The sequence below is a fragment of the Actinia tenebrosa genome, unplaced genomic scaffold (assembly GCF_029948245.1).
Source record: "Actinia tenebrosa isolate PJP-AT-01 unplaced genomic scaffold, QUT_ActTen_1.0 PGA_scaffold1__47_contigs__length_23844297, whole genome shotgun sequence".
NCBI lineage: Eukaryota > Metazoa > Cnidaria > Anthozoa > Actiniaria > Actiniidae > Actinia > Actinia tenebrosa.
The window spans coordinates 8,648,698-8,676,037 of NW_028292578.1; the positions used below are offsets into that span (position 1 = coordinate 8,648,698).

General features: G+C 40.2%; 1 protein-coding gene across 1 annotated transcript; it reads left to right on the forward strand.

Moving 5' to 3' along the window:
* The first annotated feature begins 1,182 nt into the window (after nucleotides 1-1,182).
* Nucleotides 1,183-27,300, forward strand: LOC116289973 (fibrocystin-L). Its single transcript, XM_089032432.1, has 42 exons — nucleotides 1,183-1,240; nucleotides 1,987-2,061; nucleotides 2,146-2,281; nucleotides 2,355-2,460; nucleotides 3,112-3,169; nucleotides 3,304-3,394; nucleotides 3,492-3,545; nucleotides 3,628-3,692; nucleotides 3,785-3,895; nucleotides 4,267-4,377; nucleotides 4,586-4,672; nucleotides 4,757-5,031; nucleotides 5,105-5,356; nucleotides 5,432-5,951; nucleotides 6,057-6,247; nucleotides 6,322-6,625; nucleotides 6,700-6,993; nucleotides 7,068-7,342; nucleotides 7,545-7,785; nucleotides 7,862-7,950; nucleotides 8,017-8,785; nucleotides 9,050-9,114; nucleotides 9,219-9,477; nucleotides 9,563-14,966; nucleotides 15,047-15,293; nucleotides 15,379-15,880; nucleotides 15,962-16,183; nucleotides 16,268-16,486; nucleotides 16,596-16,775; nucleotides 16,849-17,145; nucleotides 17,221-17,426; nucleotides 17,503-17,779; nucleotides 17,847-18,026; nucleotides 18,118-19,550; nucleotides 19,623-20,469; nucleotides 20,552-20,929; nucleotides 21,008-21,961; nucleotides 22,357-25,262; nucleotides 25,376-25,576; nucleotides 25,659-25,869; nucleotides 25,994-26,275; nucleotides 26,508-27,300. The coding sequence occupies exons 1-42, from the start codon at nucleotides 1,183-1,185 to the stop codon at nucleotides 26,696-26,698; spliced, it is 19,623 nt and encodes a 6,540-aa protein (XP_088888558.1). The 3' UTR covers nucleotides 26,699-27,300.
* Nucleotides 27,301-27,340: the final 40 nt, after the last annotated feature.

A 27,340-nucleotide genomic window follows, 5' to 3' on the forward strand; every position in this document is an offset into this window, starting at 1 on the left:
TTGTAATTTCAAACTCATAACAAGGCTTTTGTCCTCATGCTGCTCTAATACATTGTATCTTACATCGTTTGTTATTTCGTTGCTAGGTGACTTACAAATATTATGTGTCAATTGTTTTATACATATTTGCCCAAAAGCACACTGTGAATTTCAATTCAGTTCATTCCTATTTATTTTGAAATTTTTTATTTTCCATATTTGGGAATGCTACTGTTACAGGGATCCTGTTTATCGGACCCTTGCACTAAATCAACTAAATTCCTACCTGAAAAAATAAACAATGAAAAATATTAACATCGAAAAGTTTTCAATATTTCCTTAAGGAAACTGAAGCCCGTTCTTTTGACTCAGTGCAAGGTTGCCAATTCGAGTCACTTCACTATCACGAGGTTATCACGGATTTTATTTGCCTATGTTCACATTCGTAAAAAAACTTACATAACATCAAAGATAATGTATAAAGAAACAACAACCCGAGAGGGTAAATCAATTCAAGATCCTGCACTTCATAGCGGTGGTAAAGAAAAAATGTATGACAGATCTATCTACAGATATATATCCTTTTAAAGCCTTTTAGAGGCAAGCCATTTTGTAATTCATGTACGAGTATCGCAATATTCTGCACCAAAACTGCTAAGTTTTGACGAGGCGAATATCATTTTCTGTTCAATTTGGTTATAATTATGAAATAACTTACAGTTTTTTCTCTTAACAGTCGACAAAAATATCTGACAAATAGCGGGTTGAATATTTATTCTTGGAATGCACGCTACGTCATCATAATATGAATTAGGAAATATTACATCTATAAACCTACACTGTTTTCGGGATCATAGTTTGCGCTTACAATGATTTTGTCTCTGACTTGATGCAGACGTTTCCACTGATATTTCAGCTCTTATCAGGTAATAAAAAGCAAAGAAATTACGTTGGCATCTTTCGCCGATTTTTACTGAAAAGTTTGCATAATTTCCGCGCATGCTATTATCATGCTATTACATAGCGCGCGGTAAATGTTTATAAAGTCATTGGGTTTCGATTATTGTCAGAAAAAGAGTCGTCTATCATCAGTCTTTCTCCTTGCGCATGATTTCGACGTCTCAAACTTAGTGTATTATTATCCTTTATATAAGCGAGATCAACTGGCTCTTCCTTGGGGAATGAGGAATTTGAAGGCTAAGTATGGGTTATGCATCGCTCGTTATGTTCCACTGGGAAAGAGAAACCTTGCTGTTTGTCGGTATTTGATGTAGTAAAGCCTAAATATAAACTCTGGTGGGACATTACATCGAAATAATAGAGAAACTGGCAATTGTTTTTCACAAAGGTAAAAAAACGAAAAAGCATGTCAAAATGCCGAGTAATGCTTTTGGTCATTTCTTTCGCGGGAGAAATATTCCTTCAATGAACATGTCATCCTTGACTAATTTGTGTTACATAACAAATTTGATGTTGAAAAAACGTAACGAATATGTAATAATGACAAATGCTTTTGGTCATTTCTTTTGGATGAGAAATATTCCTTCAACAAACATGTTATCCTTATTAGCGAGATCAACTGGCTCTTTCTTGGCGACTAAGGAATTCTCAGGCTCACTAGGCTCTCACTAGGCAGTAATGCATCCCTCGGTATGTTCCACTGCAAGAGGGGCCCTGTGATATTCTAAAGCCTCGCGTATGGCTCCTTTTCCATCGAATTCAGATGAAAAATCTACTTCATTCGATGTAGTACATTCACAAGCTAAACTAACATAAACTTAACTCTCGTGGGACATTAGAGCTTAAGATCCGGGGGGAGGGGGGGGGTACTCCCCTATATTTGCTATACGGGTATGTGCCGCCCTATAGGGTATGGTTTTTCGGCTTTTGGGTCTGGGGTAGGGTATCAATTTTTTGACATTTTGTCTGGGATAGGGTATCATTTTAGTCTGGGATCAATATGAGACCACAACAGTGCACGATTAACCTGGTCTCTCGATATTGCAGATCCCAAAGTCAACTTTATTGAACCACGAGAGGGAAGTATGGCTGGAGGTACTATGGTATTCATTCATGGACAAAGTAAGTCATTCCTGTCAGTTTCACCTTCTTTAATCGTGACTCGTCTGTTACCAGTTATTTTAAGGTTTTAATATATATTACTAGACTTTGCGCCGAGCCAGTTCAGTATTGACAAGCCACAAATAGGAAATCTTATATTCTTCAAGTCTTCACTGCATTCAATTGAGTGTAGGGTGGTACCCACTGATGTGTCACAAGTCAGAGTAGCTTGCGAGACTGGGTAAGCCAAATCTATTTGTTTTTGTGTTCAGCGAGTCATGATTACTAATCCTTGATTAATCTCCGCACATTAGAGTATCTCCAATACCAACAGAAGCCCAGTATGAATTGTACATGCTAGTGAGTGGAAAAGAAGTACCCAGCTATTGCGGTGGGAACGGAAACAAATGCTTCTTTCGGGTGAGTCAGTCTAATAATAATAAAAAAGCGGGCGAAGATTTACAAGGTGCAAGGAGTCTATTAATGGAACAGCTTAGTCTTATTACTAATGAATGAGAGGCTTAACATATTGTTGTACTTCACAATACACATATTAAAGACATTAAACGTATTACCGGCACCTTTTATACAACATATAATACTTAATGCAACGTTATTTGTCCACATTCAGCCACCAATGTAAACAAAGTATGAGATTTTGAGAGCAGACACAAGCTAGGTCTATCCTATTAGTGTTAACCTACTGAAATTATCACAAATTCTGCGCTCTGATTGGCTGAGCAACTAGTGGTGTATTAGTGATACACCACTAGTAGCGAAAATGCGGCTGGTTTTAAAAACCAAAACAACGCAAAAATAAATTATCTTAATCTAATTTCAACATCGTTTGCATTCATTAATTTTATCTATTAGTAGGTTTATACTAAAACAATTAGACCTCTCGCCCTCGATCTTCAGCCTCATGGGCTATTGACTCGTACACCATTCGGGCTGCGGGACTTACATACATACATATATACTTTTAATTCAATAACTTATTGTTAAGTGTAATTTGTGGTGATGTACCATAAGGAATATTCATCACTCAATATTGTGATATCTTATTTTCAGTATCGCAATCGAGCCACGCCTACAATTTCCAAGATAAGTCCACTTTCTTGTGTCCCAGGTATGAGAAATATTAGAAGTATTGTAACATGCTATGCAAGTAATGTTAGAAGTATCGTAACATGCTATGCAAGTAATGTTAGAAGTATTGTAACATGCTATGCAAGTAATGTTCAACGCTTGTTTCATGTATAGGGACCCCTATTGTTATCACTGGGAAAATTTTCACGGCGCAGTTCAGTCGACTTTCTGACAATTTTGATCCATTGAACACAGAAATAACAAGGTATGAAAACAAGTTGCTCTCCTGACAAAAGGTTAGCCTTTTTCTTTCAAAAGATATATACATTAAATAAATGTTTGATTTTTTTACCATACCTCAGAATATACGCTGGATCTGATGTTAGCGATCCTTTCAACCCTGAAACAAATGAACTGTAAGTACTAAACCTTACTACAGCTGTAGATATGATCCCCTATTTATGCACATATTACATATCTTGTTTTACGTTACCATAGTTACGGTTCCCATATCGAGGGCTCATTGGGTTGGTTCAAGAGTAAACCAAAGTCTAAAGCAGTAGGTAAGAGAATTAAAATGTCGAAATGTATTATAGATTGAAGCAGTCAGAGCAACATATTAACTTTAGTATCATTTATTAATATCTTTCTGCAGCATCAAATGACGTCTACTACATCGTATATAAGATGGGAAATTCCCAAACAAGTAAAGACTTGTACCTTGTTGACGGGAACAAACAGCTTTATCTGTATCAGACTCATGCCGGTAAGCTCTTTATGCTACATACAGATATCTCTAATCACTGATAGAGAAATAATATTATTAATAACAATAAATAATAATAATAGTTAGATAAATAATATTATTTATTAATAACAATAAATAATAATAATAGTTAGATAAATAATATTATTTATTAATAACAATAAATAATAATAATAGTTAGATAAATGATATTATTTATTAATAACAATAAATAATAATAATAGTTAGATAAATAATATTATTAATAACAATAAATAATAATAGTAGACGGGAACAAACAGCTTTACCTGTATCAGACACACGCCGGTAGGTTCTCCATGCTACATACGGCTATTCCTAATCACTGATAGATAAATACTTTTCTTTTTCAGATGTCAAATCTGTCAAGCCTTCGTCTGGAAGCTTAGCAGGTGGCACGATGTTAACTATCACAGGAGAGGGATTCGGTACAAAGATGGATAAAGTTCAGGTTAAAATCGGAGGTGATTAACACATTTTTTCATAAGGATAATGATTTTATATATATATATATATATATTATACTGATCTTTAATGAATCTGAATATCAGTGTAATGTTCTCATGATATACGTGATCTTGCATCAGTTGTGTACGTCCTATATCCATGCGGTACAGGCAGATATGGAATCAATACTAAGTATTAATAGACGTTTTTATCCTTTCAAATTAGGAGCAAATTGCAACATCCAGGAAGTGACATATAGCCAGATCAAGTGTATCACTGATCCACACAACCAAACGAAAGTCTTGTATCCTGGTAAGAAACATATCTTGTTGTTTTCTGCCATAAGTACACCCTCTGTTAAGTTGTTTATATTTTACTGATCTATCTTTCTCGCAGGTAATCGAGGGCTTCTACGTGAAATCTGGACCCAGTCTCCCAAATCCAATTTACAAGACATCGAAAGCCTTTTATCATCGGCCCCTGATTATCACTCAGAAGTCTTGAGTCAAAGCCAAAGCCCTGATGTGACGTCATTTAACAAAACTGGCGGTTACAGTTCAAAGGTCAGCGGTTTCTTCGTGGCTCCATGGGAAGATTACTATATATTTTATATCAAATCAGACGACAAGAGTAAACTATTCTTAAGTACTTCTGGAAGACCTGAAGATAAGGTAAGTAACTTTTACAAGTGAAGATGATTTAAATTTTTCGTTAAACCATGCACAATGCACTTTTATTCTTCAGGTGGAAGTTGCAAACTGCCCGTCGGCTACTACAAGGTGGGACAAATTCTCGTCACAGAAATCAGTGAGGATTTCGTTAGCAAAAGGACAAGTGGTGTACTTACACGCTCTTCATACAGACTTTGCACTTGGTCACTCGATCAGTATTGGTACGAGTATGGAAAACGTACCTCACGCAAACTTTAAGGCAGGAAGAGCTGTGGACGAGAAACAGACCAGTGTTACAACATCGGTAGTTCTCTGCGAGAAACAGGTTAGACTCCATTTTATTATAATAACATCAATTACTCAGTCAATGAAAATAACAATGAATATTTGTGTTTTTCAGATTATTGACATGAATAAGTGGAACACTAGTGAAACCATCAATGAGATACAAGAAGTAACAGTTCCCTCGTGCAACGAACAAGGCAATCATTCACACTGCAACAACAACACGTTCAAGCTTATCTACATGGGGATGCCAACCATCTCTCTTTCCCAAGTTACTACCGAGGCTGGAGATCTTGAAGAAGCCTTGAATACTTTATCAAGCATCCGTACAAATGGCCACGTGAACGTGTCATCGTCTGTGCGCAAAAATGAAACTGTATTCACAATCGAGTTCACGTTCTCAGACCCAAACAATGTTCAACTATTGTCGTCAAGTGTCAGTCAAGGAAATAGCACAAGCTTCAATATCAGCACAAAGCGTGTCCGCACTGGAGGCACAGCGAAAGGTGGCTTTAAGTTAAGCTACGGTGGAGCCATAAGCAAACCTATAATGCCTAGTCAAATAACTGAAAGCAGCCTAAAGGAAACACTTGAGGACATGTTTTCCACGAAATGTACACAATCACCTTCATCCAGTAAGAGACTTACTGTGCATTACACGTTCTTGATCGGCACTGATCAGTACTAGCTAGTCGACTTCCACGTCATCTGATCAAGTATTTTTATTTCTTCCTAATTAGGATCAGCATATTTTTACCGTGGTTTTGAAAATCAAATCATTGGAAAAGAATATGGCGAACGAGTTACAGATCAGATGCCTTTTTGTGGGAGAACATCTCTAAAGAACCCACGGTTCCTGTGGCGTACGGGGTACACAGAGATCAGAAAAGGGATTCCAGCCATAGCGTACGACGTGGCACGATATCAACATGTATGTTAGCTATATCATCAGAAAATATTCTACGATTTAAGAAATTCTAATTACACTTCTTCATCTTTTTTTAGGTTTGCTTTGCGTACCGAGGAGCGATTCGTGAATACATTAGTGTATCGTTTACATACCAATTATCAACTGGAGGCGCAGAAACCCGTGTAAGATGGTATCCATATTCAAGAATGAGTATATCAAGAGCATGGCGTCATGTGTGTGTTAACCTCTACGATAAAATTACTAGCGATACTTTCATAAAAGGGAGAGCCTCTTCCAGCACCAAATATAAGATAGAAACTATACAAGTAATGAAAGATGTTGACGCTACTGACGATTTTTTTATTGACGAATTCTGGATCGGAAAAGTCCCAGCAACCGGTAGGTGTGCATGTATGCTTAGCTGTAATCATTAATCACAAATGATGTATAACAGCATGAATCCCTTTTTTTAGTGACACCAAGTAAATTACCCGCCATGCCAAGTGGGTACCTAATTAAAACAGTTTCGGTAGAACAACTAGAACCAGGACGATTTTCTGTGTGTATGTTACCAGCCGGATGTGGTTTTGACCTTCCATTGATAGCTGTAGACACTGCCATACTGTCCAATAGCAGCAACGATCTAAATAATGTTACGTACAAATTCCCTGGTATGAAGTCAAGTATTCATTTTGAACGGGTTCAAAATGCCACGCCCCCGATCACCGGCACTTTTGACGTGACGTATCAAGGCAAGACAGTAAAAGGTAATCCGACGTTAATCAAAGATATGTTCTAATTAATATTGAAATAATTAACGATTACTATTCTGCTTTGATAGACATTCAAGCAAATGTGACGGATTCGCAGTTAAAAAGAGTTCTGGAAGAGCGACTTGATGTCGGTGAACTTCTTGTACAGCGGTCTGGTTCTTGTTCATCCTTCACGTGGACTATCACGTGGGTTGATCAAGGAGGTAACCACCCACAGCTAATGGTTAACAGCAGTCTTATAGGTAACCAGGCTTCGGTCAGCAGTAATACCATTGCCGACGGACGGTTCTTTCTTAGACCTATTCCAGGAGAGTTCTTAAGAACATCAAACACCGTTCCACAAGTAAGAGTTACGCAATTATCCCTATTGAACTTCACTCTTATTTTACTTTTACAACGAAAATGGTAACAAATTAAAAAAGGGAGTCAAACCAGTTTACTGGATAATACTTCCCTTGACAAATGGCTGCTTAGTGCAAGGAAAGCTTAATTCCAGTAAGCTAGTTTTTATCATTAGATAAAATGATACATTGTTCTGTCAATAGGTGGTGGTCAGCGTCAATGGCATTACCAGTTCCTGTTTTCTTGATACATGCTCCTTTAACTACACCGTCAACCAGACACCACAAGTTCATTCTTTGTCACCAAATGCTGGTACGGCTGGTACCCAGATCACTTTAAGTGGATTAGGGTTTTCTACAATACCTTCAGAGAATCACGTGACTATTGATGGTGTTTCGTTAAACGTCACCGCTAGTACCGCCACAACCCTGACCTGTTCAGTAGGTAAGCATTATCATTACGACAGTGTTGAAATCTTAAACGTTATCTTTACAAACTTGGTGCTTTTATGACGTCATAGGTAATTCTCCAGGCGGTGAACACCCTGTTCATGTTCATGTGACGGGCAAGGGAAATGCAGTTCACAGTTCCAGTAGCCAACAAAGCCAGGTAAGCAAAATCTAATTAAAATGCGTACGTTTTTTTACTTTACACTCACGTATGTCTTTTGCACAGGGTTCGAGTACAGAATTTAACTACACTATTGCAATCAACAACGTTACTCCTAATAGAGGTAGCACGGCTGGAGGACTGGTTATTACCATCCAGGGGTCTGGGTTTAGTAATGACAAAACAGCAATAACAGTAACACTCGATGGATCGAGTTGTGACGTCATAGAATCAAGTTTGTCTAAGATACTGTGTCGAGCACCCGCTCATGCTGCCGGCCAAGTACAGATGAAAGTAACCGTGTCAGGATCAAGTGCAGAGAAAACAAATTCATTCATTTATGATGATGCATTTACACCAAATGTTACCTCACTGAGTCCACAAAAGGGACAAGTCAGCGGTGGTAATGTCATGACTATCGTAGGTTCTGGTTTTGGCACAAGTTCAGACTTGACTGTTAAAATTGGAGAAGGCTTGTGCAAGGTGATAGATGTAAGGGATAACCAGGTTCAGTGCACACTACCTCCACATCATCCAGCGGTAACTAATATTACAATGTTTATACCAGGAAAAGGTTACCCCACCTTACCCACGTCATACAAGCTCTATGAATATGTCCTAAGAGTCGATAGCATCTCACCTTTGATTGGTTCAATAGCTGGAGGTACTACAATGACGATAACTGGAGGTGGATTTAGTGATAATAACGCTGAGAATAAAGTCACAATTGGAAACAAGGAATGCAGGGTGACATCTAGTACCGCAAGTTCTGTGACGTGCATCACGCCAGACAATTTTGAAACAATAACAATAAACAACCTTGGTACACATCCCGGTAAGACACGTGACATCACTTTGATAAAAGTAATTATTCTTACATTTTTCATTTTTATATGATGAAATTATAAAATTCATCATATCTTAGAAGGATTCTGAACTGAATCTAGACATATTGAACGTAACAGTATGCAGGCCGTATGTCATAATCCACCCAGTAAATGCCCACTCATCATGAGATTTTCCTGTAGTTCAGTGGTTAGAGCATCCGACCTGTATCCATATAAATCTCATTTTTCATGTTACGTATCTTTTCACGTAGAATATGGTAAAGGCTATGCGTGGTCAATGAAGCTCGTTGAAATAAACTTGGGAGACACTGTAAAGGTGCGTGTACAATTGTCATAGAATTTTATTCATATTTTATGTCCATCAATGCCTGGCAGATTTCTCTTTAGTGATTGTCTGATGATGTGTAATTTCCTTTACAGTGGGAATGGAGTGCACCTGCATTATCTAACGTACAGTATCAGGTGTTCCAGACATCCCAAGACTCAAGACAATATAATGGCATAGGATTCAAGAGCAGCAGAAGTAGCCAAGGATCGTATGAATACCAGTTTTTACGCGCTGGTACATACTACTATTCTAGTGGACCAGTAAATGACGAGGGTAACGTAATATTGGATGGTAAAGTGATAGTACGAGCACTATCTTCACAAGAATCTCACTTACGAGTATCAATAGCAGGTATGTAGTAGCATCCTCCCAACAACAATAATTTAATAGTGAGAAGAAAATTGTATATAACCTTAAGTATTTTTTACTCTCTCAGGCTTTTCAGCTGATTGCCATGCCACGTCACAAGCGGCTACATCTTCATCATCATGTGATACTGGCATCACAACAACGATCCCTGGATGCCAACCAACACTAATCAAGCCACCAAACTCAGTTCCTAGCCACTGTTTAAGTTTCACTTACAAGAACTGTTACACTCCCATTGTAACAGAAGTCACTCCTAATACTGGAACTAGTCAACAAGTTATAACCATAAAAGGAAGCGGATTCAGTGTCACGCAATGTCAGAACATTGTAACATTTGGGAAACATGATTGTAATGTAATTTCCAGTAATGAATCAACCATAACATGTCGCATCGATCTGAGTACAAAACCAAAAGCTGGAGAAAAATATGACGTATCAGTAACCGTGAAAAACCGTGGTGCAGCTCTTGTTCAGCCCACTGAAGAAGTAAAGACTCATTTTGTTCTTGTAGCTCGTGTGGGGAGTATTACACCAAATTCCGGGTCTCAAGGAGGAGGGACTACAATAACTGTGACGGGTGATGGCTTTTCTGAATCCCTGAATGAAAATATTCTCTTACTTGGTCAGGCTAACTGCAGAGTAAAGGATGCTAATTATATTAGCCTCACATGTACTATTGACCCGCAACCCGCAAATGCTTTGGAAAACCAGCCCTTAACCGTTGCTGTAGGAGGGACAAAAAGCAACTGTACAAGTGCTCAATGTCAATTCTCATTTCTGGATTCCAAGACACCAAGAGTGGAGGACATGCAATCTACACAAGTGACAGGCCCTGATCATATACTAAGACTATATGGTAGTGGCTTTGGAACTACTAAAGCAAATCTGGTAGTGACTGTAAGAAGTGCAGCGTCATGCGAAGTTACAGAAATACTTGACGACAGCATTAAATGTCGCATTCCTCACGCTCCAGCAGGACAACATGATATTCAAGTACTGCACAATAATCATGGACTAGCGATCTTTAAAGAAGGATTAAATAAAACCATCACAGTTGCAGCAAGTATCTCTGGATTAAACCCACTCGAAAGTAGTACAGTAGGTGGACTTAGAGTTCAAATCAATGGTTTTGGCTTCAAATCAACGAATGAAACATTTGTGACCATCAATAACAAACCAGCAACTGTCTTGAGTGTTACTGTTACTCAGATACTAATTGTAACACCACCAAATCAACCAGGAAATGCACAAGTATCCATAAGATCTGGAGACGTAGTTTTCCCTGTAACCCAAATTAGCTACTCTGACGCTGCAACGCCTGAAATTGTATCCATTAATCCAACAACTGTTAGGGCAGGGCAGTTAGTCACACTACAAGGCAGTTTTCCTTCTGGTACGATATCTTCATGTAAAGTGATGATTGGAGATACTTTATGCACAGCAACTGAAGCATCAGTAAGTCAGATAAAATGTACTGCTCCTTCTATACCAGCAATGTCACACCTTGTCTCTCTCGTCATCGACAGCAAAGGAAAAGCCAAGTCTTCTGTAAAACTCACCATCGACCTGGTATTGACGTCTATTTTTCCTCCAGAAAGTGGTCATGGTGGAGGACGTATGGTGGTTGTTGAAGGCAGCGGGTTTAGCAATTCAACTACTATCAAAATATGTGGTAATATTTGCGACCACTCACAAGACACTGCTATTAACAACACTAACATCAAGTGCGAAGTTCCTCCTAGTAACAAGGAATTACGCGGGACTGATCACGCATGCGCAGTAGAAGTGTCAGAAGGAGGTATCACGAGAAGTTTAAGTAACGGATTCACATATCGTGAGTCTATGACATCAGAAGTGACATCGGTGAGCCCTGAACGCGGTGGTACCGGCGGTGGCGTGACTCTAACCATCAAAGGCAGAGGATTCAGTTCTACACAAAGTGACAACATCGTCACCATTGACGGTACACCTTGCAGTGTAACATATGCAAATGTGAGCGAAATACAGTGTATTACTGGCGCGCATAACTCAACAATCAAGACCAAAGTAAGAGTAGACGTGGGAAATAACGGCAAAGTAATATATGATAATGCTGATTTTTACTACGTGGATGTGTGGTCTTCCAGGTTTACTTGGGGAGGAAATCCTCCACCAAAAGAAGGTGATTTCGTGGTTATCAAGAAAGGCCAAATAGTTATGCTGGACATTGATACACCTGTTTTGAAGATGTTACTGATACAAGGGGGTAAACTAATGTTCGATGACACTACAGACATTCACCTTCAGTCCAATCACATCATGATAACAGATGGAGGGGTATTTCAAGTAGGAACAGAACAAAATCCTTTCTTACATAGAGCTACTATAACGATGTATGGCCACGTCCGTTCAAAAGAAATTCCTGTTTTTGGCACTAAAAATATTGGCCTTCGAGAAGGTACACTTGATCTTCATGGTAAGCATGTACCAATCACGTGGACAAAACTTTCGTCAACCGCCCCAAAAGGAGCCAATCAAATTCATTTAACGCACGAGAACACTTGGGAAGTTGGCGACGAAATAGTGATTGCTGCGACGAGTAGATCTCAGCGTGAGAATGAAGTGGTTAAAATCACTAAAGTATTGAACGGTGGTAAAACGTTAGAGATTGATCCACCACTCGAGTATCAACACATTTCGATTCAACAAACCATAGCCAATCGAAACATCGAAACACGAGCAGAAGTGGGACTACTAACGAGAAATGTGGTTGTCCAAGGCTCTAAACATGATGAATGGACAGAAAAAATAGAGGCTTGCCCAAATGACTTTAAACCAGGACAATTCCAAACACAGTCATGCTTCCAAGGAAAATTTGGTGATGCGGTTGGTAGTGATCAATTTGGAGTACAAATTATGATTCATGCACCGGAGAAGGATAAGAACATGGTGATTGCTCGATTTAGTCACACGGAAATACGTCACGCTGGACAAGCTTTTAGAATGGGTCGTTATCCAATCCACTTTCACATTAGTGGTAATGTTAATGGATCATACGTAAAGGGGTGTGCTATACACCACAGCTTTAACCGTGCAATAACCATGCATGGTGTTCATAACCTCATTGTTGAACGAAACGTTGTGTATGACATCATGGGTAATGCGGTTTTCATGGAGGATGGAATAGAGACGGGAAATGTTGTGCAATATAACCTTGGCATATTCGTAAAGGCCTCTAGCTCGTCACTCAATGTAGACATCACTCCTGCCACTTTCTGGGTCACTAATGCTAATAACATCATTTCACACAACGCCGCAGCCGGAGGAAGCCATTTTGGATTCTGGTACCAAATGTTCAAACACCCAGACGGGCCATCGTTTACACCAGACGTTTGTCCAAGGAACGTACCAATGAAAGAATTTCAGAACAATACAGCTCACTCATTTGGACGATATGGATTATGGGTATTTCCTGTCTATCATCCCATGGAGGGGGGTGGCTGCAATGCAAAGTTAGCTCGCCCTGCTGATTTTAATACTTTGACGTGCTGGAACAACATGAGAGGAGCAGAAGTGGTTGATGGAGGCGCAGTTAGGATTAACAACAGTACTATGCTTGACAACGAGGTAGCTGGAATAGAAATTGTGATGGCTGAAACACACGACAGTCCATGGGGCGGTGCCATGATCAAAGACACTCTTATCATAAGTCATAGTCAATTAAATCCGTCTCCAAATATTCTACACACGGAATCTGGTGTGCGAACCCCTCAAACTCACGGTCTTACCATTTCTGGTGTTACGTTTGCAAACTTTGATCAACCAAATTGTTTAAGTGCAGCAATACAATGCTGTGCTCAGTGTGCACATTTTAAAAAAAGAGGTGGCTACGAGACACGGTTTGAAAAGGTTAATTTCATAAACAGCCCTTGCAGGACTCGTTTCCAATGGCCACATGAAACAGTTCTTCGGGATCTTGATGGCAGTCTGACGGGTCACAGGGCTGGAGGATTTTTGGTGCCAACCAATGGAAATTTACCACCAGATAACTGTAAGATCTCTGCTAAGGACAGCCATGGAACTGTGACAGGAAGTGCTTGCGATAACACAATGGATTTCAGACGATTTGCCATGAATAACGCTCTCCCTTCATCTTTACAAGGCAAAGATATTGAGCTGGAGAATAAATATGGTACCGATAAAATTCCGTTCAATTTCAAAGATCGCACTCATCCTAACGGATGGGTAGGTACTGTCCTTGTTGGGATTGATTATAACCTTACCTTTATCGATGCCTCTCAGATAACCAACATATCGTACACTGCGAGTGTCTTCGAGCCTCATCCTTCGGATCGGATTATCATCCACCATAAGCTGAGACAAACCCCAGATCATTTCAGTACAACTGACAGATACCAGAATATGACAAGAACGTTACCAACAGCTAGTGATCCGCACGGAGCCTGGGCCTTCAACAATGACACCAAGATATTTACATATCAATTTTCTGGTCTTGGAAATACTCCTACTATAAATAAGAACTTCCCCTCCAGGAACGTGAATCTACGAATATACCGATGCTTTTACTTAGATTGCATAGTACCAACTCCACCACCTCCCCCCAAGGGAAGGCCACTTGAATACCAAAAATGGTCTGATCCAGATGCCTGGGTAGACACTGAGCCACAATATGGTGGATATGGCGGCGTGTTACCTAGAGTTGGAGAAGATGTCATGATAACGTCAAAAATGTGGATGGTGGTTGACATTCAACCAGCCTCTCTAAATAAACTGTACGTAGAAGGAGCTTTAGAAATCGACGGACCAGATGGAATGGTACTCAATGCAACTTACATCTTGGTAACTGGTAGTATTGTAGTTGGCTGGCCCGACAAACCTTATCCAAGAAACATTATGTTAAGTTTACGGGGTAGTTGGAGTTCAGAGGATAACCCTTTGAGCAATGCGCCTAACACTGGTACAAAATCATTATCTGTTTTTGGGAATATGTACTTTCATGGTCAACCAAGAGAGGTTTACTGGACTAAACTTAACAGTACAGTTCTCCCAGGATCCAACGTGATCACCGTCAGGAACGAAGTTGACTGGAAGACTGGAGATGAAATTGTTATATCTTCTACTACCAAGGAACCAAGACAAGCAGAGGTCTTTAAAGTCGTTTCCGTATCGCAGGACAGAAAAACCTTGACCTTGAATGGTACCTTACAGTATAAGCACAAATCTGTCACTAATACTGCAGGTGGATGGACCTATACCCTTGCAGCAGAAGTGGGTTTGTTGACAAGAAATATCAAGATTGTCGGTGCAGATGAGCCAACAGGTTCATTGAGCCAGCAGAGTTTTGGTTGTCGAGTGTTAGTAAGTAGTACAGTGACCTCAAGTGGTGCGTTTCGTAAAGGAAATGCAAGAATAGAAAATGTCGAGTTCAAGAACTGTGGACAGGAAGGTTGGACAGACTCATATGATCCAAGGTACTATATTCATTCAATCAGCAGTGTTCTAGAAAATGCAACCTGCAAATTGTTGACAAATAATACAAATATGATTTTAGGTATGCATTAGCGTTGGTCAGCGTTGGCGATGTTGAAGGCAATTCTTCTTACATTCGGGGTAATTCTTTTCATCATGGCTTCAACACAGGCATTGGTGTGTTCGGTACGAATAATCTGCTAGTACAAGACAACGTGATATACTTCACTGTGGGATCTTGCATTAGAGACGAAGGAAAGGGAAATTCCTTGATACACAACTTAGCCGTACTTTCTGTGTCTATTGCCACCTACAAAGGACGAAAAGAGGTAATCCATAGTACATGACTCAACAGATACTCTTTCTCATGGACTCCGTTAGAATAACGGTTTGTATTGTCATTTGATGTTTCAGGTAGCCATCCACTGGCCAGGAGCCATCGAAACACAATTAGCAGTTAATCCGTATATGTGCAATAACACTGTGGCTGGTAGCGAGCGAATTGGGTTCATGCTAGACGGTGAACCATGTACAGACAGTCAGAATGGTTGGCATGGCAATGAAGTACACGGAGCATGGCATGGGATTCACCTGGCCTACTTTGAAGGACTGCCTGAATGTTCTAAGATCGCTAATTTCCTTGTCTGGGGAAACCTAGACTACGGCATATTTACACACCCGATTTCCTCTATTGTATTGTCCAATATCATGCTGATTGATAATCCCAATGGTTTACTTCCACACATCTGGCGTCCTCACGCTCTAACCCATGAAGCTGCAAACAAGTTCTTTATTTTAAGAGACTCGCTGATCGTTGGAACTAGTCCTGGGTATGACTGCAGTGACACCAGCATTACACCATATGCAAGAATTCCCTACCCGGACATTGGCCAGATGGTGAAGATGGCACCTGGAGGTATGAAGTTGATTGTTGCTTTTGTCAGTACGTAAAACAGAGCAAGAACCCATCACGTTTATGTGTAATACTTTCTTGTAGGTGGGCGAGTTGGAGTTGTCCTGACCTTCTTTGGGTCTGGAAAATCAGCTGGACCCTCCATGCCTTGGGAAAGTCCACACGATTACCCTGCAATTGATGGAGTCACCAAGTATATTCGAGTAACATGTGCTAACTTTGGACTATCATGTGGTAATAAAAGGGATATTTGTATCAGGTCTAATCCATGGATAGGAGATATCATGCATCCAGTAGATGTGTCAGGTAAACTATGATTCAGTAATTCTCACTCTCGTTTGCTTTTACAATTGGTTTAATGATTTTAAATGATGTCACCTATCCCTATAGAAATGTCCAAGGAATCAGTAGACGAGGAGTCTTTGTTACACTTGGTCAAACCAAGTACAAAATGGATCAATCCATCAGACTGTGTAGATATGGACTGTGATGGACGAAGGCAGATAGTTATCAGGGATTTGGATGGCACTTTGACTGGTTCAGGAGCCAAGACAACGATAATACCAAAAGCTGAATATGAATGGGATGGAAATAGAAGATATGGACTTGGTAGGTACTTAGGTCATTGTACTTAAGGTTACATGCAATATTACATTACATACCAAAACAAAAGTATACAAGGTTTCTAACAGTTAGTTATAATACCATAATCTCTCAGGTGACTATCGTATTCCCAAGACTGCTTTGACTGCTGTGGATGGTTCTCGCCTTGACGTCGCATCTACATTTCCACACAAAGGAATCATCAGAGGAACACGAAGCCAGAGCATGTGTTCATGGGTTACTGTTTGGAATGCTTACAAGTGTACAGGTCTTGACCATCTCATGTTAGTCATAGGTAAGGATGATTGCCTAACTGACAGAAATGATAAGATTATGATGTGATTATGTTTTGATTGTCTATTTATCAGAGAGCCTGGATGCTGATACAGAGACCCGTAGGTTATCTCCAGTATCGTTGAGTGCAGATGGATACGTTAATCTTCTTAATGGACCGATGGATCATGGTTGGTGCTTGGGCTACACATGTCAAGAGAGAATATCTACCTTCTATGGGATTGTCGCTGCTAACAAGAACTACAGTTTGTATTTCTCAAGCAACGCGCCTCAGAAACTAAGATTTCGTTTACTGAATAGTGACGACACCCAAGTCATTCGTCTGGCGGTGTACTTTCAAAGGCCTCAACGAAAGGACGTTTATAGAAAAGGTATGATTATCTCATGATGATGTTAATGATCCTCCCCGGATCTCATTAATAATGACAATTTGGTTTGATTTGAAGGAACTTACATGTACCCGACAAACGCAGACCTCGAAAACGGAGAATTCAAGTTAAAGCAAATACCAAATGAAAAACCAAAAGACTATTACGAACCACCGCTGACCAGCATTAGCGGCTCAAACTACTTCAATGATGACGAAAGCACACTGTATGTTGTAGTAAGAGGGTCTCAGCCTGTAGATATTCACACTACACCAGTGATACAGGTAAAGTAGGATTGAGATCTTTATGAATCATGCCTTGTAAGACTCTGAATAAAGGTGTTATTTGTTTGTTTTATAGATTACGATAGGCGCAGAGGCAGTAACGGTCGATGATTTCTTCAAGAAAAATTTCGTCCAAAATCTTGCTGCTCTATTGGGTTGTGATCCTTCGCTTATTCGCTTCATGGAAGTTATCAGTGCATCTGGTTCATCTAGACGCAGAAGAAGAGCTGTTGATGGCAACATGCAGATAGTGGTGGAAATTGGTAACAACCCAGCCCCTACTTTACCAGATACCACCACCACAAATAACACTAATACTACTAGTACACCCACGGCATCCCAGAATTCAACAGGTACAATATCTGAGTACCATAGCGATAAAATCGTGCAACTACTAAATGATTCTAAATGTTAAAATAGGAGTATACAACACGTCATTTGAACAATTAAAGCAAATCGCGGATCAAGTCGTAGAAGTTGTTCAAACTGGGGCTCTTTCACAGACTGTTAATGGCTTAAAAGTTACGGGGTTGAGTGTTCTAGATCCAGTCCCTCCTCCAGTAGACCCGACTGGGGGGGTTCGTGCCACTAATCTGACCGGTAAGTACAGTAAATAGCTCGAACAGTTTGCATGGATCATTCTGTACATATGATATTATTACTAAAATCATTTATGTCTCACTTATGCCAGGTGGCAGTGCTAATGTTACGAATGGAATACTGACGTATGACCAGCTCATGGCGCAAGCTACAACCAACCTCACTCAACCAGTAGTTTTCCTTATTCCCTGTAAACTGGTTCTCGAGCATCAACCTTATGGAGCCAATGAGACCGTACCATTCGAATCTCAACCAAAGCTTAAGATTGTCGACTGCTTTGATCGACTCGTGACGGGACTTGGCCATGGTGCTCTAGCAAACTGGACAGTAACGGCCACGATACGTCCAGGAACTGGCGATACAAATGCCTGGATTAATGGTACAAACACAATCGAGTTTGTCGACGGCTGGGCCAACTTTACAGACTTAAGTATTTCTCACAATGGTTCAGATTACGTATTGGAGTTCAACATCAGCAAGCCACAGACTGCCAAGTTTAACACCTCATCCAACTCTTTTGAAGTAAAAGAAAGGCAGTTATATTTCACAGTAACACATCAGCCGACAGACGCGAATGAAACAGTACCATTTGGCCAACAACCTGGCATAGAAGTCAGAGATGCTGCAAATGGGCAGACAGTCACTAACACGGGGTGGAAGGGAAGGAAATGGCATTTTACTGCTATCAAGGGACAAGGCAACTTACAGGCCAATCTAAATGGAACCACTACAGTCGAATTTGTGAACGGGGTTGCACGTTTTAACAACCTGAGCATCGACACCGCAGGGACTGGGTATACACTGAACTTGACAGTGAAAACTATTCCTGAATCCAAGTACAGTTACTTTATAAAGTCAGAATCATTTGACGTAAAAGAACGTTCCATGCACCTTGTTCTTGCACAACAGCCTGGTAATTGCAACGATACTGTCATTTGTGGTAGCCAGCCAGTCATAGAGATAAGAACAGCGTATCCAGACTCTCTCGTTCAAAATATCGGATGGAAAAACCGGCAGTGGTTTATTGATGTAACGCACATTCAAGGGGTTGCTGGCTCTGCTATGAATGCTACTACACAATTACAAGTTCCGACAGTAGGTCGAGTTGAGATGAACGACTTGTCGTTTTACGACATTTCCTCGAATCACAAACTGAAGTTCACAGTGAGAACAGACCCAGAGTCCTCGTACACCAACATGACTGTATCATCTAATGTGTTTAATGTTGAACCTCGTCAGTTTTACCTAAACATAACCACTCAGCCTAATGACTGTAACCAAACTGTTGCTTGTGGTGTTCAACCAGTGGTAGAAGTATTCGATGTTGGAACACAGAAGCTTGGTATCCCCCTCAAAGGATCATGGTATATCGTTGTTTCCTTAAAATCCTCGCATCTCAATGGATCTCTTGGTGGAACCCTCAACGTGACAGTAAATAATGGAAAAGCAACATTCACCGATCTGTCCGTGTCTTTGTTTGGTGCCGGTTATGTGCTAGATCTTCAGTCTAACTATGGTCACAAGGTAAGAATTACTCGTAATATATTGCTATAGATATCTTAGATTTTCTAATCATATCATATCAACTTTGTATAGATCAGTTCCTCTGCATTCGAAGTGCACTATGTGAATGATTACGCACCAGAGTTCAATCCACCAAGTGGTATATACTTAACTAGTTTATCTGAGAACTCAAGTCTTGGCAACCACGTCACGACAGTATCAGCTACAGACAAAGATTCTGGCCCACAAGGAGACGTGTACTATATGATTATCGGAGGAAACACAGCGAATGCATTTGCAATCAATTTTACAAGCGGTGTCGTGGTGACTAACAATCTTCTCGATCGAGAAACAATAGCAAAATACGACTTAATTATCAAGGCCTATGACGGTGCCGTAGCAGGAAAAGAAAAGTATACGAATGGCAAAGTTATCGTCAATATTACAGATGTAAACGATAACACACCTACCTTTACTAATGTTCCTGATCCAGTCCTTGCCAGAGAAGATCTTAACATCAGTGACGTGATCATTCGTATCCAGGCAACTGATCCAGACGCTGGTACCAACAGCGAGCTACGGTACACGATAATCTCTGGAAATGACCAAGGATTATTTGTTATCGATGAATTTACTGGCGATCTTAAAGTCAACGGGTCTCTAGATCTGGAGCAAAGTCAACTTCCGAACATCAATCACAGCATCGTCATTCACGTTACCGACCTTGGCACGCCAACACCTAAAACCAATACAATACAAGTGAACATCACTATCGCACCCGTCAATGAATTCACCCCACAATTATCCCACGAAAGGTCGTACAACTTTACCTTCGTTGAGAACGTCAGCCCAGGTGTTGGTGGAGTATTGGTGTTTGATATCAATGCCACAGATAACGACTATGGCGAGCATGGATATGTTACTTATTCAATCATGTCCGGTAAGAATCTTGATTGTATTGCTTGATACTTTACAATCAATCATGTAACTAACGATACCGTGTTTGTTTGTTTGTTTATTAGGTAACGAGGGCGGTAAATTCACATTGGATTCTACTAGCGGTATACTACTACTGAATGGTTCCCTCGACTACGAGACGGCACCTTCTTATACTATCGTTATCCATGCGCATGACACCAATACCGCAGGAATAATAAAAACTGCCTCGTTTATCGTTCATGTGACGGTTATTGATGTCAACGATAACACACCAACATTCTCCCAGTCCCAGTACACTATAGAAGTACGAGAAGATTCACCACTTGGCTTCGTAGCAACGACACTGAACGCAGTGGACCCTGATGGAGGTGTGAATGGACTGGTTACTTATTCTATCATCTGGTCCAATACTACCTATGTATGGAGTATAAATGGTTCAACAGGAGCCTTGTCATTGAACGGTATGTATAAGTATATCCTTTAATGTACTTATCCTGTTTTGGTAATACTAATTAATGACATTTTCAATTCCATTGCAGCTTCGCTAGACCTGGACTCCCCCTGCACGCCTGAAATGATCCATACTGTCATAGTCAAAGCAAAAGATGCTGGTGTTCCCTTTACTTTACACTCTAACACAACCCTTACAATACGTATCCTCTATATGAACGAGTACTCGCCAGTGTTTACAACAGCTGTCGTTTCAAAAGCCATCCCCGAAAATGTTGCTGTGGGAACCGTTATCTACCAAGTAAGCGCTGCAGACGCCGATTGTGGGTCAGATGGAGATATCGAGTACAGTATCACAAGTGGTAACAAAGGGAGAGTGTTTACTATCGACAGAACATCCGGCAATCTTAGCACTGATGCAAGCCTTGACCGAGAGACCCTGGGTTCATACACGTTGACAATACAAGCTAAAGATAAAGCTACAATTGGTAGTCGCTCTGCTTCCATGTCTGTTCTGATAAGCTTAAGTGACATTAATGACAACAGACCAGCCTTTTCTCAAGTAAGCTACTTTAAACAGATAAAGGAGAATGCGTCGATTAACACACAAGTTGCAGATGTCAGAGCTACAGATCGCGACATCGGTTCCAATGGCCAATTAGCTTATTCTATAAGCAGCGGTAATGAGCGCGGATTTTTTGTTATTGAGCAAGGAATCATCAAAGTCAGCAAAAACCTCGATATAGAAAGTCAGAATCACAGCGCCGATTTTACGTACAGATTGAATGTGTTCGTAACAGACCAAGGAATGCCAGCATTGAACAACTCCGTGACCGTAACGGTACTAATTAAACAAGTGAACGAATATGCACCTGTAGTCGTGGGGGGTAACGGTAATGTGGAGATTAGTGAGAATTCATCCATCGGGCTGTTTGTCTACGATGTCAATGGTACCGACGCAGATTATGGACCTGATGGACGAATCACGTTCTCCTTTCTCTCTGGTAATGAGCGAGATGAATTCTCTATTAGCAGCTCAACCGGTAAGTCTCTTCACCCTCGATTCTCCAGGTTCGATCCTTTTGTCAGTGTCAATTACTGATAATATAATGAATAATTGCTAATATAATGAATTACTGCTAATATAATATAATAAATAATTGCTAATATAATGAATTATTGCTAACATAATGAATTATTGCTAATATAATGAATTATATTGCTAATATAATATAATGAATAATTGCTAACATAATAAATTACTGCTAATATAATGAATTATTGCTAATATAATGAATTATTGCTAACATAATATAATAAATAATTGCTAATATAATTGCTAATTATAGCTAACATAACTATAGATAAATTACTCCTAATATAATAAATAATTGCTAATATAATGAAGTAATCGAGTTTCCCTTCTATTGCCATGCAGGTGTGATAACGTTGAAAAAACAACTGGATTATGAATCGAAAACAGTACATAACCTTCAGATAGCCTTGACTGACCAAGCATCTAATCCTGCTAATAGACGTATGACAGTAGCTCATTTAACCATCACTGTAATAGATGTAAACGACACAGCACCCTATCAAATTGAGGCGCGAATGATCCAATCTTACATTACATCATCATCTGATATTGCATCCTGGTCTGGGATTCCCACAAAGAGTTTGTTGGAAATATTACTTGTTCACGAGAATGGAACCAGAGAAGATATCACTCAACAAACAGGCCGAGTCGCATTCGACTGGAAAAGTGAATCTAATGACCTGTTTTCCGTAGAAATAATAAACGGAATGCCAACTGTTATTGGCAACAGTGCTGGGAAGACTGGTAGTGGAAACCTACTTTTACAAGTCGTGGATGTCAAAAGATTCAAACTGAAAGTGACTTTAGTTGGATTTGAAGGATTAAAACTCTCCATACTGCCATATCCCGAGATTCCGAGCTCTCCAACGGCCACGATAATAAGACAAATCTTGCCAGGAATCTTTCAGAAAATCATTCTAAAGACGATAATGCACATTACAAACAACGTGCAAAGAGATGTCTCGTTATCTGCTAATACTACATTATCCGTCATCAACTCAGTACAGGTTAATAGTGCGTACACATTTGGACCTACTCCAGTGAATCTATTGACTTTCACCGGTAATGGCTACAATGGACAACTATCATTAAAATCAACGTTCTCAAGCAAAAGCTCCAATGTGGTGAACATTACCGTGTCCAGTCAAGTCATGCGTGTTACCTCTATAGACAAGTTTGGATACCAAAATCTTAATCAAACATTTGATGACTTTCCTAAGACCATCCGGTATCCTTTTGCAGAACTTCGAACAGAAGAAGGTACAACATTCCGAGTCGAAAACTTTACCCAGTACAGTGGTCTCCTTCGATTTACTATTAGCAATACTGATGCTGTTAGTCTAGATACCGCATCCGGGGCTCTGACTTTACGCTCACATGACAACAAACCAATTGTAGTGCAAGCATCATCAACTGTAAACGAAAGTGTAAGAGCCTCGTTTTCGTTTTACAGCAATCCTAAGCCACCGAAAGGTGAGATAGACATTGGTGAAAGTGTAGGACCAGCCATACCGACATTAAATGTGGATCAAACGTGGAAAATGCCTGTGCTGGTGAACCCAGGTAGTAAGGGCTTACTTGCAATCGACGTGCAAATCATGTTTGACGCAGCTGCTGTACAAGTTATCACCATGGAAACCAATCTGTATTACGATATCACTGGTAGCTTTATACGCATATTTTCACTTCTCGACGATCCTCACAGCAGTTACGTCGCTAACATTACGTTCAAAGCCTTGAAGTCAGGAATACCATCAGTCACTATAGAGTCATTTTATTCCGTTGATATGAATTTACACGTTACACCTGCTCGTCAGTCAGCACCCTGCTCCCAGTTAGTTACAGGAGATGTAAACAAAGATTGCCTCTTTGATATTTTAGACGTGGCTTTTATTAAGCGATACTATCTATCGGCGGGAACTGGATTTAACGATGAACTTGGACAAACGATGAAAGGCCTGACGTCATCCCAAAAATCCCTGATGGACGTCGACTGGAGTACAAACATTAATGTGGACGATGCAAAGGTATTGGCAAAAGTAGTTCTAGGTAAAGTAAAGCTGATCAGTGAGATGTCGTTACTGATACCCAACCATAATCGTAATGATACCAGTCCTTGTGAAATGGATATCAAGATAAAACTAGTCGACAAAGATGGTAAGGTTGCGGATGGATCACGCACTGATGTATATGTGGATATTGCCCACACTACCTCCGCGGTACATACTCAAGTACATGATACTCAATTGAATACAGGGATCAAGGCAGCTCTTAAGGACAACCACACGTTTTATGGAGGAATTTACAAAGCTACTTTTGATGCACAGTTGTCTATGTTTAGGATCTCTAGCAAGAACTCAAAATTCTCGGCGAAAAACATTGGTTTATCTGTGGTACAAGTACTTAGAGATAACAGTGGTGCCGTTAACTTCATAACTCCCATGTTTGCCTCTTCCTCGTCAAGCCCATATCCACCTGGTTTGGATATCAAATTAACAAGTGATGTGCGCCTGCACATTGATGGAGTCTATCATCCACAGCGCATGCTTGACTTTAAGGAGACAACTGAACGTTGTCATGATCCGTACGTCACAAGAACGGTTCAGGTCACATTTGACGGGAACTTCAATGAAGTTATTCAAGGAGACAAAAAGTCGTTAATGGATAAGATTGAAAGGGAACTATCGCGTATCCACCCAGAGGCACAGTTCAAACTTTTAAGCCTGGTTGAAGGAAGCATTATAGCCACATTGAACTTAACTGTTACACAATCGAAGGAGGAAAGCACTGTAAAGGCGCTCTATTCGAACGTTGTTAAAGGGATATCTATCAGTCATAATGGCCACACCATTGTTACACTACCTCAGATGAAAGTGGATGGCAATAACTATCGGGTATCAGAACAAGCACCTGCTTCAAGCGGTCTTTCCACTACACACATTGTCATCGTAGTAGTCATTGTCTTGCTCATAGTCTTTGTGTTGACTGGTCTGGTAGTATATAAATTCTGGAGTAAAAAACATCCCAGGAAAACCATTCCCAGTCCACCGACCACACCAGACAACTGCTGGACACATGACGACGGTGGGGAAATTAAAAACGAGTTCCACTTAAAAAAGCGAGGCACCATATACGTGGTAAATGAGGAAAACGAAGGTTATGACGACGAGGACGCACGTCATCAGTTCAAGAAAACGACGACTGATGGCGACGACCAATCGATTGAGTCAGTTGATGCAACAAGTAACGTAAGTTTCTTTTTAGACAGTTACTACATCTACCACTCCTACCTGAAGGCGCACCTCATGTAAAGCTTATTTCATATATATACAAGATGTTCATATTGTTTGTTTTTTTTTAGACTGTAGTGCCCTATGCACCCAACACGCCTCGCGTCCTACGAGCATTTACAAAGAAGCCAATCAGAGAGAAGTCACCGGCAGATTCGTCTTCATCAGTGAAAACCAGCCATTCCAGCCTACCAGATCCACCCGTGATTTTTGTGGAGAAGCAAAAGGACAGCCAAACAAGTAACGCAGCAGAACCAGTACAGACTATGAAGGTAAGACTGACGTAGATGTCGGCAATACAAACAGTATACACCATACAACCACTTACCAATACTTATGACTTGTCGCCCACAGGCCAATGATGAACTTCTAGTAGCACCAGCCTTTGAAATATTGAACGGATCATCTAAAGACCCGTCTATAGGTAGCTGCTCACCACCACCATCTGCTGGCAGTCGTTCTCCATCGCCTTCAGTTGAAATACTCCCAAATCAAATACTGTCTGCAGAGGAGGTTGAAAAAGCCGCCTTTTCGCCTGTACCATCAGATGCTGGGGATGAAACAGGTATATACATCCTCTAGTTGATTACTACTTTACCATCTCTAAAGAAAAACACAAATGTGTGCGTTAACTACTTAGTGATTAAGGATTTTGAATCAACAAATCAATGCATCGTTTTTTTTGGTAGAACGTCAAGTGTTACGCGAAGAACGTCCAGTGAACGTGGTTCGGGCAAATGTGGAATTGGGGAATCTTGCTCACTTTGTTGGAGTGGTGAACACAAACGTCCTAGGTACACTAGAGGAGTTAAGAGTGGATTTGAAGGCCGTACTTCCGTGTCACTTAACCCAAAAGCGATATGTCTTTGTGAGCAGGAAACTTGAACTCATTGAGCCTTGGAGAGAGGCGCACATGATAGTCAAGCGCACATTTATCAAGTCCATCCGAATCAAGGTTTTGTACGGAACCGGTATGTAATAGATAGAATTAGGTCACTTCCGGTTCGATCTTTCTGGCATGCGCAGAAAGCGATAGCGATATGTCTTTGTGAGCAGGAAGCATGCGCGGTAGTACATTAGTACAATGCTGCTCCAGTACACTCCAACATAATCCAGCGTAGCATGAAATAAAGGTTTAAATGTTGCACAAGCGAAGTTTTACGGTCGGTATATTTCTGAATATTACTTACTTTCGACTTGCAGATCGTTGTGAAGACTTCTGCCCTTGTGGCAAAGTGGCCAAAACATGGTGTGACGACTGCAAGGTCCAAGGGTACTGCAGTGAGGCATGCCAGGAAAGTGACAGCATTAATCACGTGACCAACTGTAAAGGAGACAAGACAAAACAGAAGTTAGCCTTGCGTGATGAGCGGTTAACGGCAGGGAAAGTCTGAACATGTACTAAGAGTGTACTAATAATATCACCTTCACCTATTTATCTCCTCTTGATAATACTTACCCATCAGGTCTAACTATATATCTTATTCGCTATTTTTGTATGTCTTCCTTTAGGGTTAGAAAGCGTGAACATGCACCAAGAGTGGTTTCATAATATTACCTTTACCTATTTATCACATTTTGATAACACTAACCTATAAAGGTCTAAGTATATCTATTTCGTTCGCTATTTTTTCTTAACGACGTCTTCCTTAAGGGTTAGAACGAAAGTGTGAGCATGCACCAAGAGTGGTTTCATAATATTACCTTCACCTATTTATCACTTCTTGATAACACTAACCTATTAGGTCTAAGGTCTATATCTATTTCATTCGCTATTTTTTTCTAACGTCTTCCTTTACGGAAAATTGTGTTCTTTAAGAGTTGGTAGTAACCATAACTTCAATGCTATAATATTTGTACGACTTCATGTACTCAAAACTTTGATATCTATTTAGCTATGGTTTTGTGATCGTGGGTACTATATGATTACCAAATCCACCCCGTCATAGAGTCTATTAACTCATATTTCAATAAACAATATGTATCATTCACAGCATCAACAGTGTATTTTTTAATGTTATATTTGTGTTGTCATG

Coding starts and splice junctions, on each gene's coding strand:
- LOC116289973 (XM_089032432.1), top strand. CDS start 1,183: ATGGGTTATGCATCGCTCGTTATGTTCCACTGGGAAAGAGAAACCTTG. Junction 4,378..4,585: donor AGTTCAGGTTAAAATCGGAG/GTGATTAACACA, acceptor CTTTCAAATTAG/GAGCAAATTGCAACATCCAG. Junction 9,478..9,562: donor CTTACGAGTATCAATAGCAG/GTATGTAGTAGC, acceptor TTACTCTCTCAG/GCTTTTCAGCTGATTGCCAT.